This window comes from Oncorhynchus keta, chromosome 29, assembly GCF_023373465.1.
Source record: "Oncorhynchus keta strain PuntledgeMale-10-30-2019 chromosome 29, Oket_V2, whole genome shotgun sequence".
Taxonomy (NCBI): domain Eukaryota; kingdom Metazoa; phylum Chordata; class Actinopteri; order Salmoniformes; family Salmonidae; genus Oncorhynchus; species Oncorhynchus keta.
In genome coordinates, this window is record NC_068449.1 from 15,434,315 (window position 1) to 15,446,983 (window position 12,669).

A 12,669-nucleotide genomic window follows, 5' to 3' on the forward strand; every position below is an offset into this window, starting at 1 on the left:
TTTTATACTTGAGGTTCTTCAAAGTAGCCACATTTTGCCTTGTGGAATTGGAGATTAGTGGGAGTGGAGTTGCTGGGCAGGGGATAGGATGATGGTCAAAGATAAAAGTTTTAAAAAATAAATAAAACATAACAAAAACTGAGTTTGAATGACACTGATGGGTAGTGTTGTTACAGCTAATGTCAATTTGCCTGAGACTGATGCCGTGCTGGTGTTTGTACACATGCATATACACACACACTCATTCAAATGCACACATGTGCACATACACGGACACACACATGTAAATAGTGCCATACATGCACACAAACATATTCAGTTGGCCTTGCTGTTATGATTTTTGTTGTCCTTGATGTCTTTGTTCTTTTACAATGTTGTTTTCTGTTTTCCTTTGTCTTTCTCTTTAGTTGATTTTGTTGGTTGTTGGTGAATCGGGGGGGGGGGTCTTTGGGGTGGGGAATGGATTTTTTCTCCATATTTTTTCTGGGGGTGGACTGTGGGGGGTATCTTGGAGGGCTGGTGACCTGGCGGTTGGGAGCTTGGGCCGGTGGCTGATGGATCGCTGGTTCGGGTCCCTGTTTTTGACCTGGGAGATCTGTTGACATGCCCTTGAGCAGGTCGTTGACCCTGGTTACGTCTGTGTTTATAGTGTATACTGCAAGTATATTGTATGTTTTAAATATTCAATAGACAATAAATAATACAAAAGAAAGGTTCAGAAGAGACTGGTTGAATCCAATTGCTGCAAAGAAACCATTACTAAAGGACAGCAATAATAAGAAGAGACTTGCTTTGGCCGGAAAAAAATATGAGCAATGGACATTAGACGAGTGGAAATCTGTCCTTTGGTCTGATGAGTCCAAATTTGAGATTTTTGCTTCCAGCCGCCGTGTCTTTGTGAGACGCAGAGTAGGTGAATGGATCATCTCCGCATGTGTGATTCCCACCGTGAAGCATGGAGGAGGAGGTGGAATTGTGTAGGGGTGCTTTGCTGGTGACACTGTTGGTGATTTATTTAGAATTCAAGGCAAACTTAACAAGCCTGGCTACTACAGCATTCTGCACCGAAATGCCATACCATCTGGTTTGCGCTTAGTGGGACTATCATTTGTTTTTCAACAGGACAATGTCCCAACACACCTCCAGGGTGTGTAAGGTCTATTTGACCAAGAAAGAGAGTGATAGAGTGCTGCATCAGATGACCTGGCCTCCACAATCACCGACCTCAACCCATTTGAGATGGTTTGGGATGAGTTGGACCGCAGAGTGAAGGAAAAGCAGCCAACAAGTGCTCAGCATATGTGGGAAGTCCTTAAAGACTGTTGGAAAAACATCCCAGGTGAAGCTGGTTGAGAGAATGCCAAGAGTGTGCAAGGCTGTCATCAAGGCAAAGGGTGGCTACTTTGAAGAACCTCAAATATAAAATAGATTTTGATTTGTTAAACACTTTTTTGGTTAAAACATGATTCCATATGTGTTATTTCATATTTCTGATGTCTTCACTATTATTCTACAATGTAGAAAATATTACAAATAAAGAAAAACACTTGAATGAGTAGGTGTGTCCAAACTTTTGACTGGTACTGTATGTAAATCATGTTTGACTCCAACCCATTTCTCCCACCAACCTCCTCTGGTGCTTAAGAACTTGTCCATCCCTGGGGCTGAGCTCCCTGCCATCCAGGACCTCTATACCAGGCGGTGTCAGAGGAAGGCCTTAAAAATGTCAGAGACTCAAGCCACCCAAGTCATAGACTGTTCTTTCTGCTACCGCACCAGAGCGCCAAGTCTGGGACCAAAAGTCTCCTGAATAGGGTCAACCTCCAAGTCACAAAACTGCTGAACAGTTAATCAAATGGCTACCGGGACTATTTGCATTGACCTCCTTTCCATTGCTTTGACTCTCTTGCACTGGACTTGGCCCACCCACCCACGCACACAAACACACACAGACACAAACACACACAGACACAAACACACACTACATATGCTCACACACACACACACACACACACACACACACACACACACACACACACACACACACACACACACACACACACACACACACACACACACACACACACACACACACACACACACACACACACACACACACACACACACAACTTCACACACACACACACACACACACACACACACACACACACACACACACACACACACACACACACACACACACACACACACACACACACACACACACACACGCACAAAACTTCACACGCACAAAACACTCACATGCATACTGATGTCAAAGATCCTTTTTTAGCTAATTTCTCTTACTTTTTAACTCTGCATTGTTGGGAAAGGGCTCGCAGGTAAGAATTTCACAATAAAGTCTACACTTGTTGTATTCGTCGCATGTGACGAATAGAATTTGATTTGATCCGACTTGATTTGTGTGTGAGAGATTGTGCTGAGGCCTGGAAGTGTGGGGTCTGCGTGGGAAACCGGATGGATTCGGAAGCTGTGGGGTCAACCCTCAAGGGGAAGAATACTGAGATCTCTTGCTTGAATAACCCCAAAGCTTCTGTGACCTCGTACTCACACAATTCAATGAGAACTCAACTGACCCGCCATTTTGTAGAAAAAGAGGAAGAAGGTTAGCTGCTAAGGTACACAATAGTACATTTTGGTAGATAGAAGCTGCTAAGGTACACAATAGTACATTTTGGTAGACAGAAGCTGCTGAGGTACACAATAGTACATTTTGGTAGACAGAAGCTGCTGAGGTACACAATAGTACATTTTGGTAGACAGAAGCTGCTAAGGTACACAATAGTACATTTTGGTAGACAGAAGCTGCTAAGGTACACAATAGTACATTTTGTTAGACAGAAGCTGCCAATGTACACAATAGTACATTTTGGTAGACAGAAGCTGCTAAGGTACACAACAGTACATTTTGGTAAACAGAAGCTGCTAAGGTACACAATAGTACATTTTGGTAGACAAAAGCTGCTAAGGTACACAATAGTACATTTTGGTAGACAGGAGCTGCTAAGGTACACAATAGTACATTTTGGTAGACAGAAGCTGCTAAGGTACACAATAGTACATTTTGGTAGACAGAAGCTGCTAAGGTACACAATAGGCCATTTTGGTAGACAGAAGCTGCTAAGGTACACAATAGTACATTTTGTTAGACAGAAGCTGCCAAGGTACACAATAGTACATTTTGGTAGACAGAAGCTGCTAAGGTACACAATAGTACATTTTGGTAGACAGAAGGTTCTCTTTGGTAAAATAGAAATTGGTCATCAAATATAATGAATTAAAATGCCTTCAATGGAAATAAAGTGAAACGAATTCCGCCATTTTACTCTGACTGTACACCCACACACGTGTTGTGAAACAGAAGGAGATAGACATTACTCCTCACCGACAATTACAAAATACTGAGAAGAACCCAAGGCCTGTGAAGTAATCTCTGTTCTTGACCATCTAATGACATTTCTAACTATGCAACCTGACAAAATGCCAGCCTAAAACTCAATCAGAGCTCCACAGAACAAAAACAAAAACAACAGCAACAGAAACCACAACAAACCACAACAGGATATGTGGATTTAGATAAGATATCAGTAGGGCCCTGAGTACCTCCTGACCATGTGAAGAAACTCAGAGCCCTGGTTAGGCTATAGCCTAAAGATCACATATGGGGGAAAGGTGTGATAGACTCGTGTCCTTCAAGGGGGTGTACTTGTACATCAAGTTGCCTCACGCTACAGTAATAGGAGATAGGCTCCTGGTTCCTATGAACCGTTCCGGCTGGCACAAGCCAAGACTACCTACTTCTAGATCAAATCAGATGGTCAGAAAAATACCTCTTGCATTAGTCATCATTACCATGAACCATATTCCAGTAACACTAACCCTTAAAGGAGCTGTACAGACTTCTGTCAGGTCATACAGTGGAGGGGGCTTTACTAGGGGCCAAGCGAAAGAGGTACTATCTCCCAGGTTATAAGGGCAGGGTGAGAGGGGCCGGGGGGGGGGCAATCCCCCAGGATATGGGTGCAGGGTGAGCGGGGCCAGGAGGGGGGAGAGGGACAATCCCCCAGGATATGGGTGCAGGGTGAGAGGGGCAGGGCTGAAGGGCTGGATCAGTGTGCTGGCCTCAGATTAGCTCTGGTGAAAAGGGACAGGGCATTCTAATTAAAACTAACTAAGTCACAGGAGTCACCCACACTACAGCATGCAGAGAGGAGAGGGATGTCTGTGTGTGTATATGTGTGGGTATGTGTGTGTGACTGACACATACCCAGCTTTCCCGTCCTCCTCTACAGTAGTTGACGAGCTGGCATCAGAAACGTTGTTTGTCTGACATGTTTGAGGTGACTAAGCAGAACTGTGACCATCATATTATCTACAAAAAATTACTTTACAAAACAGATGGTACCGATGGTAGCTTTGGACATGCTATGCATGCATTCTACAGTATTTTAAATATAAGTATCTACTATACACACACCAAAGTAGGCCCTGACCTCATTAGTCTGTCTCAAGTTATTCTCATGAATGTATCCATCATCAGGTATGAGTCAAGACAAAGAAGGGATCCACAGAACAACCAACCAAAAACGTCAGCCTGGTGAGCTGCAGGTCTGAGTTATCTAACCCAGGGCCAAGTAGAGGAGGAGAGGAGAAGGTTCATTGAGGGGAATGCAGGGAGTATATGAGACTGAGTAGGTGGGGAGACTAGAGAGCCAGACATTTCAGGCATATGTACCGTATGGGAATGTAAACATAGACATAGGTGCCTGTCACCACAACTGACAGGCGCTGGGGTTATAATAGGCAGTGACTCACAAACACAAGGACTAAACCATACTGCATCAACCCAAGGCTATGTGCTGCCTGCCTGCTGCTCAAGCCTACCTCTGTTCTCCCCATTGCCTCCAGGTCACCACGCGCAGACAGATAAATTCACAGGATTAGATAATGGGGTTATTTTTTGTCTTACTTCATTTCCTGTACCACACTGACACACTTTTTTCTGTTCTGACTAAGCCGTCTGGCAATGTCCAGTTTACAGCCACAGAGTGTGTTTGTGTTCTGTTTCCAGACACAAGCCCGAGACAGGGTTAGCCATGCTTTATCATCAGCTGACAAGGCGAAGAGTGAAACTTGAACTACAACCTTTTGCCTATTGAGTCTGTCCGAGCAAAATGTCACTGTTTCAATGTTTCAATGAAACACTTTTTCAATGAAACCAGTCCATCTGTGACTTGACATCCAGAATAACATTGACATAAAGGCATAACAACTCACAGATATTTGAGGTTTTCCAGTTCTTCAAAAGCTCCTCTGGGGATCCGTCTGATGTGGTTGTTGTTGAGGAGGCTGTAAAGTCAAGAGAATGGCCATTAAATAAAGATCTCCCAGTGGACTATCAGACTTACACAAAATGAATCTGTGCAGACTCGTAGATACTAATTTAAAGTGGTCCATGCTGGCATATTGCTGTGTCATGATCTAATGCTAGGCCAATGCCAGTCTAAGCACAGTTCAACTTTCAGAGTACATAGTATATGTGAGATTCTTCATCCTTGCCACACTACACTGTAGATATTCTATGAAGCATTTGGTTTGATTCCTACACACGGTCACGATTTGTTTTACATTTCTAATGGCTTTCAGGTCCATGGAGTATAATCTGGACAAGGATCAATAATGTCTGTCATAGATTTTCTGCAACATAGCAACATCTTGAGTTGGTGATCCCTTAACTCAATGCCACAGAAACTGCCATTAATGCAAAGAAATACGTTTTGGAAAATAATATGATATGTATAAGCAGAACATTACTTGGGCCAAACATGCCTCCTAAGTCCTCACCTTGCTCTTTTCTCTGAAAACATTTGGCCTTTCTACTTTCCGACATGGAACCAAAAATGGTTCTACCTGGAATCTAAAGGGTTCTACTTGGAAGCTAAAAGGGTTTTCCTAGGGGGACAGCCAAAGAACCCCTTTGGAACCCTTTTTTCTAAGTGTAGGTACAGTCTTTCAGAGGCCAAGCAGAAAAAGACAGGCAGCAGGCCCCTAGCTGCAGTCTTTCCTTCACATATGAGCCAGACATCTATTTCTGTCTGCCTGAGACACTAACATTGAACTGTCTCCCAGAAGGCTTCAGACACTATGCTATTCTTCAGTCTGTAAAACAGAGGTTAAAGCCGTGAAATATGGAACTCCACAGACTACATGGCTAGCAGGTGGTCTGCTACTGTAGGAACATCTCATCTGAGCTTTCTCTGCTCTGACATTACCTTCCCTACCCTTCATATTCAGAGGCACTAGGCTCATTGGCTGATTCCTGACACGTGGCTGGCTGTAGACTAGCAGGCTGGCAGGGCTGACACATGGCTGGCTGTAGACTAGCAGGCTGGCAGGACTGACACATGGCTGGCTGTAGACTAGCAGGCTGGCAGGGCTGACACATGGCTGGCTGTAGACTAGCAGGCTGGCAGGGCTGACACATGGCTGGCTGTAGACTAGCAGGCTGGCAGGGCTGACACATGGCTGGCTGTAGACTAGCAGGCTGGCAGGGCTGACACATGGCTGGCTGTAGACTAGCAGGCTGGCAGGGCTGACACATGGCTGGCTGTAGACTAGCAGGCTGGCAGGGCTGACACATGGCTGGCTGTAGACTAGCAGGCTGGCAGGGCTGACACATGGCTGGCTGTAGACTAGCAGGCTGGCAGGACTGACACATGGCTGGCTGTAGACTAGCAGGCTGGCAGGGCTGACACATGGCTGGCTGTAGACTAGCAGGCTGGCAGGGCTGACACATGGCTGGCTGTAGACTAGCAGGCTGGCAGGGCTGACACATGGCTGGCTGTAGACTAGCAGGCTGGCAGGGCTGACACATGGCTGGCTGTAGACTAGCAGGCTGGCAGGGCTGACACATGGCTGGCTGTAGACTAGCAGGCTGGCAGGGCTGACACATGGCTGGCTGTAGACTAGCAGGCTGGCAGGGCTGACACATGGCTGACTGTAGACTAGCAGGCTGGCAGGGCTGACACATGGCTGGCTGTAGACTAGCAGGCTGGCAGGGCTGACACATGGCTGGCTGTAGACTAGCAGGCTGGCAGGGCTGACACATGATAGATGGCTGGGAGATTGAAGGGGAACAATACATTCCTACCAGATTATGAGGTAACCTACATGTGTGAAACCACAGCAGAATAGAGATCAAGAATTTGCCCCTCGGTGTCCGTGTTTGTGGACTGACAGAATGACTGTATGCAGGATTGCAGGACTTTCCAGGGGAAACTAATGCTGTGACGTGTTTCCGAGTCTTGGGACAAAAGATAGACAAAAAGAACTGGGTGCTTCTGGGAAGAGATGGGGCTAACAGGAGTAGTCGACTCCTGATGAGTGCCGATTGCATTAGTGTATATTTGAACGCTCAGTTTAAACACATTTGCAGTGAGTTCTCCAGGACCAATTAAATTACAATCTCTTCAATTGCTGAGTATGTAGGGGAAAGACGGAGGAGGGAGGAAAGAGGAAGAAGGGAGGAGAGGAGGAAGGAGGAAGAAGGGAGGAGTGGAGGAAGGAGGAAGAAGGGAGGAGAGGAGGAAGGAGGAAGAAGGGAGGAGAGGAGAAAGGAGGAAGAAGGGAGGAGGGAGGAAGGAGGAAGAAAGGAGGAGGGAGGAAGGAGGAAGAAGGGAGGAGGGAGGAAGGAGGAAGAAGGGAGGAGGGAGGAAGGAGGAAGAAGGGAGGAGAGGAGGAAGGAGGAAGAAGGGAGGAAGGAGGAAGGAGGAAGAAGGGAGGAGAGGAGGAAGGAGGAAGAAGGGAGGAGAGGAGGGAGACTTACAGTGTGTTCAGGTTCTTTAGCCGTCTGAAGGAGCCAGGCTGCAAGTCCTTGATTTTGTTAAACCTCAGGTCTCTATGGAGGGAAAAACAGGAAGAACACAGTCATTAACAACACCGGGGCAATCGAGTCTGTCAAACCAATCATTACCATGACACATATTAATGTCTATGAGGAAACAGGCTGGTACAATGTGTACAGTACACCGTACACACACAGAATGTATCCAAATCACTTAGGAATCTCTTAGGAATCACTTTTCATTATAAAGGACGAATAATAGCCACATTATTCATATCGCAGGAATGCCATTTATCAAAAGCTTTAACCAGTGGCACATCGGATAGGTTTACTTAACATTTCCCGAAAGATAACAATTAAGAGAGATGAGGGAGTTTAGTAGCTTATCACTTTACTTGAACCTCTCACTGTAAAGGTTTAGAGACGATATCATGTCATGCCATTAACCACTCACACCCATTATGACAAATGACAGCATGATAGGCCTATAACACCTAACTAGAATTCTGTGGAATTTAGAGCTTAGATGCACGTCATCTAATTCAGTGAAATGTGAACATTTCTAAACAATGAAGTTACGCTTGTGGAACTTAGCCTCTAAGTCATTTGACCTTCAACAAAGAGCAGATAGCCTCGCTGTAAAGGCCAACAACAAAGACCATAACAACCACAGTCCACAAGCCTCTGACTCAACGTGGCTTGCTGAGAGAACTAGGAGACATAGTCCAGCCACACTAACAATGTCAAGACAAGACAGTGTTGGAGTTACAACACAGATAGGCTTTATCTCAATGGTTAGGAGAGGGAATCCTAGATCAACCCCCCTGCTACCCAGATTCAACTATAATTAATAGAATTCACTCTCATCAGCTACTCTGGACTGACCTTAACATTCCCTGACTGACTCCAGATGACAATACGCCCCCAAACTCCGCTAACAGAGAGATACCAGTTAGACTTTGGCCAGACACTGTCAAGTGATTCCAATGATGATTCCTGTAAGTGTTGCTGAGTGGGTAACTGGGAGTAAAGTCAAGGGTTTGGGATAGAATACGCTGATAAAGGATTTGAAGAATTCAAACTGTATTTCTTCGACACCAGTAAAGATGTGTGTTGCATGTCTATTCTCTTTCACCTTTGTTGACGTGGTGTTCTCTATGACAGTCTACTTTTCAGCGCTGTGAATTCCATCTGGAACATGGGTTCTTATTCACTTTCTGGTCTGTATTTGCTTTGTATTAATGTTGCCTAGTTACCACATGCACAACAGTCACTGAGGGCCAAATCATAAAAACTGGACATTCCAGAATGTCTTACTTTCTCATGTTTCTGTGAAAATGTCAGCCAAAAAACAAAGCCACCTGATTTCATAGCCCATGAAATGTTTATTGTTCACTCACTCTGTAAAATCCCTACATGTGGATCCAACTACAGAGCCCAGCTTTTCATATACTCACATCCCTTCATATAGGAGCTTCAACAAAGGCTGCACCACTGGTTAGAGCAGGAAGAGCAGGAAGCCAGCTGAGCACCATTCACTGTCTGTATCAATATCACAAACACTGCTCTGATATTCTACCATCTACAGGCCCCAACCTCAACAGAAGTCAAGTTACATAACATTGTTTCTTTTGGAGACGTGAGAATTTAGTGGCAACTTCTTTCTGTGTATATTGTGTTCTTTTAGTCATATTTCAAACTACATAGAATAAGAAATGCAAGCATAACGGACCACATCAAACTCAAAGCAATGATGACAAAAGGACACATTTCAATTGTTTCCAAAACAGCGGTACTTTTCAACAGCTGTACTCTACTTCCTGGCAAAATACAACAGCTGTAGTCTCCTTCCTGACAAAATACAACAGCTGTAGTCTCCTTCCTGACAAAATACAACAGCTGTAGTCTCCTTCCTGACAAAATACAACAGCTGTAGTCTCCTTCCTGACAAAATACAACAGCTGTAGTCTCCTTCTTGACAAAATACAACAGATGCAGTAGAAACTGAGGGTGAAAAATATTTTTTCCATTCTATGAATTCACACTGTAGCAACAAATGTGGTGTTTATAGATGGAAGATAACTGTTGGTGAAGCTGTGTGCCCTGAAGGGGAGACCCATCTCTTCATTCAAAGACTCATGGAAATTCTTACTGACAGTTGTCCTGCTTTGCGTGGTGTGTTGTTGTCTCTACCTTCCTGCCCTTTGTGCTGTTGTCTGTGCCCAATAATGTTCGTACCATGTTGTTCTGCTGCCATGTTGTGTTGCTACCATGTTGTTGTCATGATGTGTTGATACCATGCTGTGTTTTCATGTGTTGCTGCCATGCTATGTTGTTGTCTTAGGTCTCTCTTTATGTAGTGTTGTGGTGTCTCTCTTGATGTGATGTGTGCTTTGTCCTATATTTGTAATTTTTAATCCCAGCTCCCGTCCTCACAGGAGGCCTTTTGCCTTCTGGTAGGCTGTCATTGTAAATAAGAATTTGTTCTTAATTGCCTAGTTAAATAAAGTTTCAATAAAATAAAATAAATAAATCCCGGGACTCAGGGAGTGAAGAGCTTTGCCAAGGCATGCTGGAACAGGGGCTGCCCCCACTCCTCCAGGCCCAGGGAAGAAGGGGGAAGAAGGGAGAAGAAGGGGAAGGAGAGGAAGTCACAGGGGGCTCTGGGGGCTGGAAAAAGTTAGAAGAATAAGACACTAGAACCAGATGAAGGAAGGCTGCTGAAAATGGCTGTTGGTCTCAGATACATCAGGATCAGGTAGGTCTAATATCCCACAGAACTAGCCTTTCACCAGACTACACCCACATATCACGATCAGGTAGGTCTAATATCCCACAGAACTAGCCTTTCACCAGACTACACCCACATATCAGGATCAGGTAGGTCTAATATCCCACAGAACTAGCCTTTCACCAGACTACACCCACATATCACGATCAGGTAGGTCTAATATCCCACAGAACTAGCCTTTCACCAGACTACATATCACGATCAGGCAGGTCTAATATCCCACAGAACTAGCCTTTCACCAGACTACACCCACATATCAGGATCAGGTAGGTCTAATATCCCACAGAACTAGCCTTTCACCAGACTACACCCACATATCAGGATCAGGTAGGTCTAATATCCCACAGAACTAGCCTTTCACCAGACTACACCCACATATCAGGATCAGGTAGGTCTAATATCCCACAGAACTAGCCTTTCACCAGACTACACCCACCTATCACGATCAGGTAGGTCTAATATCCCACAGAACTAGCCTTTCACCAGACTACACCCACATATCAGGATCAGGTAGGTCTAATATCCCACAGAACTAGCCTTTCACCAGACTACACCCACATATCACGATCAGGTAGGTCTAATATCCCACAGAACTAGCCTTTCACCAGACTACACCCACATATCAGGATCAGGCAGGTCTAATATCCCACAGAACTAGCCTTTCACCAGACTACACCCATCTATCACGATCAGGTAGGTCTAATATCCCACAGAACTAGCCTTTCACCAGACTACACCCACATATCAGGATCAGGTAGGTCTAATATCCCACAGAACTAGCCTTTCACCAGACTACACCCACATATCACGATCAGGTAGGTCTAATATCCCACAGAACTAGCCTTTCACCAGACTACACCCACATATCAGGATCAGGTAGGTCTAATATCCCACAGAACTAGCCTTTCACCAGACTACACCCACATATCACGATCAGGTAGGTCTAATATCCCACAGAACTAGCCTTTCACCAGACTACACCCACATATCACGATCAGGTAGGTCTAATATCCCACAGAACTAGCCTTTCACCAAACTACACCCACATATCAGGATCAGGTAGGTCTAATATCCCACAGAACTAGCCTTTCACCAGACTACACCAACTATTGATTGTGTTGGATGAATGATGCCTTTGTTAACAGAAGCACTTACAGTCAGTCACCCTAAAGTGTCCTTATCCTAACCGTATAGTAGTATGGAGTGTGTTTCCCAACATAGTGGATCACATAAAGAAACCCCAATCAGGCCAGATACGACCATAGGAGAACCAAAAGTACCTACAGTAGAATCTAAACAGCAGTCCTGCAATCACTAGTAGGCCTGCAATCCTTCTTACATTAATGGCAGAAAACATCCTTTCTCAAATAGCCACCAGTTGTTTTGGGGACTATTGTTAACAACCGGTGAACAATATGGTATTGTGATCGCAGCGGTAAATTAGTTTACCATGTCAGATAGAGGAGGGCAATTCCACAGTAACAGAGTAATACTGAGATTACAATTCTCACTTTAAAATGTATGCCAAACCAAAACCAATGATTAGGGGACACGGGGATACCTAGTCAGTTGTACAACTGAATGATTTCAACTGAAATGTGTCTTCCACATTTAACCCATCCTTCCTCCCTTTTCTCTAAGTAATCTCGGATATGTGAACACTATACAGTGCTTGGGGCAGTGAGGATGAAGTTTAATTTGGTCCTATCTCTCGTCAGTGATGAATTGTCATCGACAGATGAAACATTCCTTCAGATTCCTACCACACTGTTGAGGATTCAGAGATGTAGTGCTACTGACTGAGGCCTTATGGAGTGGAATAGGCCATCCTAATCCTCCTGTAGAACACATACAGAGACCACAGCACTTGAACTCAAGTGGATATAAAACTTGGCTCAGCACCTGTAGCCCTTAAGAGCACATGTGAAAGAATGATAGACAATCATATCACAGGAAGAAAATCCTAACCCCTTTTGGCGTGTAGTACATGTTAGAACTGTGATATCTTTAACCC

General features: G+C 44.7%; 1 protein-coding gene across 2 annotated transcripts in view; it reads right to left on the bottom strand.

Moving 5' to 3' along the window:
* Window positions 1–12,669, bottom strand: part of LOC118362151 (peroxidasin-like) — a 94,898-nt gene that overhangs the window by 64,540 nt on the left and 17,689 nt on the right. For both annotated transcript variants that reach the window (XM_052486104.1, XM_052486103.1), the window contains exons 2-3: window positions 7,847–7,918; window positions 5,299–5,370 (exon numbers count right to left, since the gene is read on the bottom strand). In XM_052486104.1, the coding sequence (XP_052342064.1) occupies window positions 5,299–5,370; window positions 7,847–7,918 (144 nt within the window). The remainder of the gene's footprint in view (window positions 1–5,298; window positions 5,371–7,846; window positions 7,919–12,669) is intronic.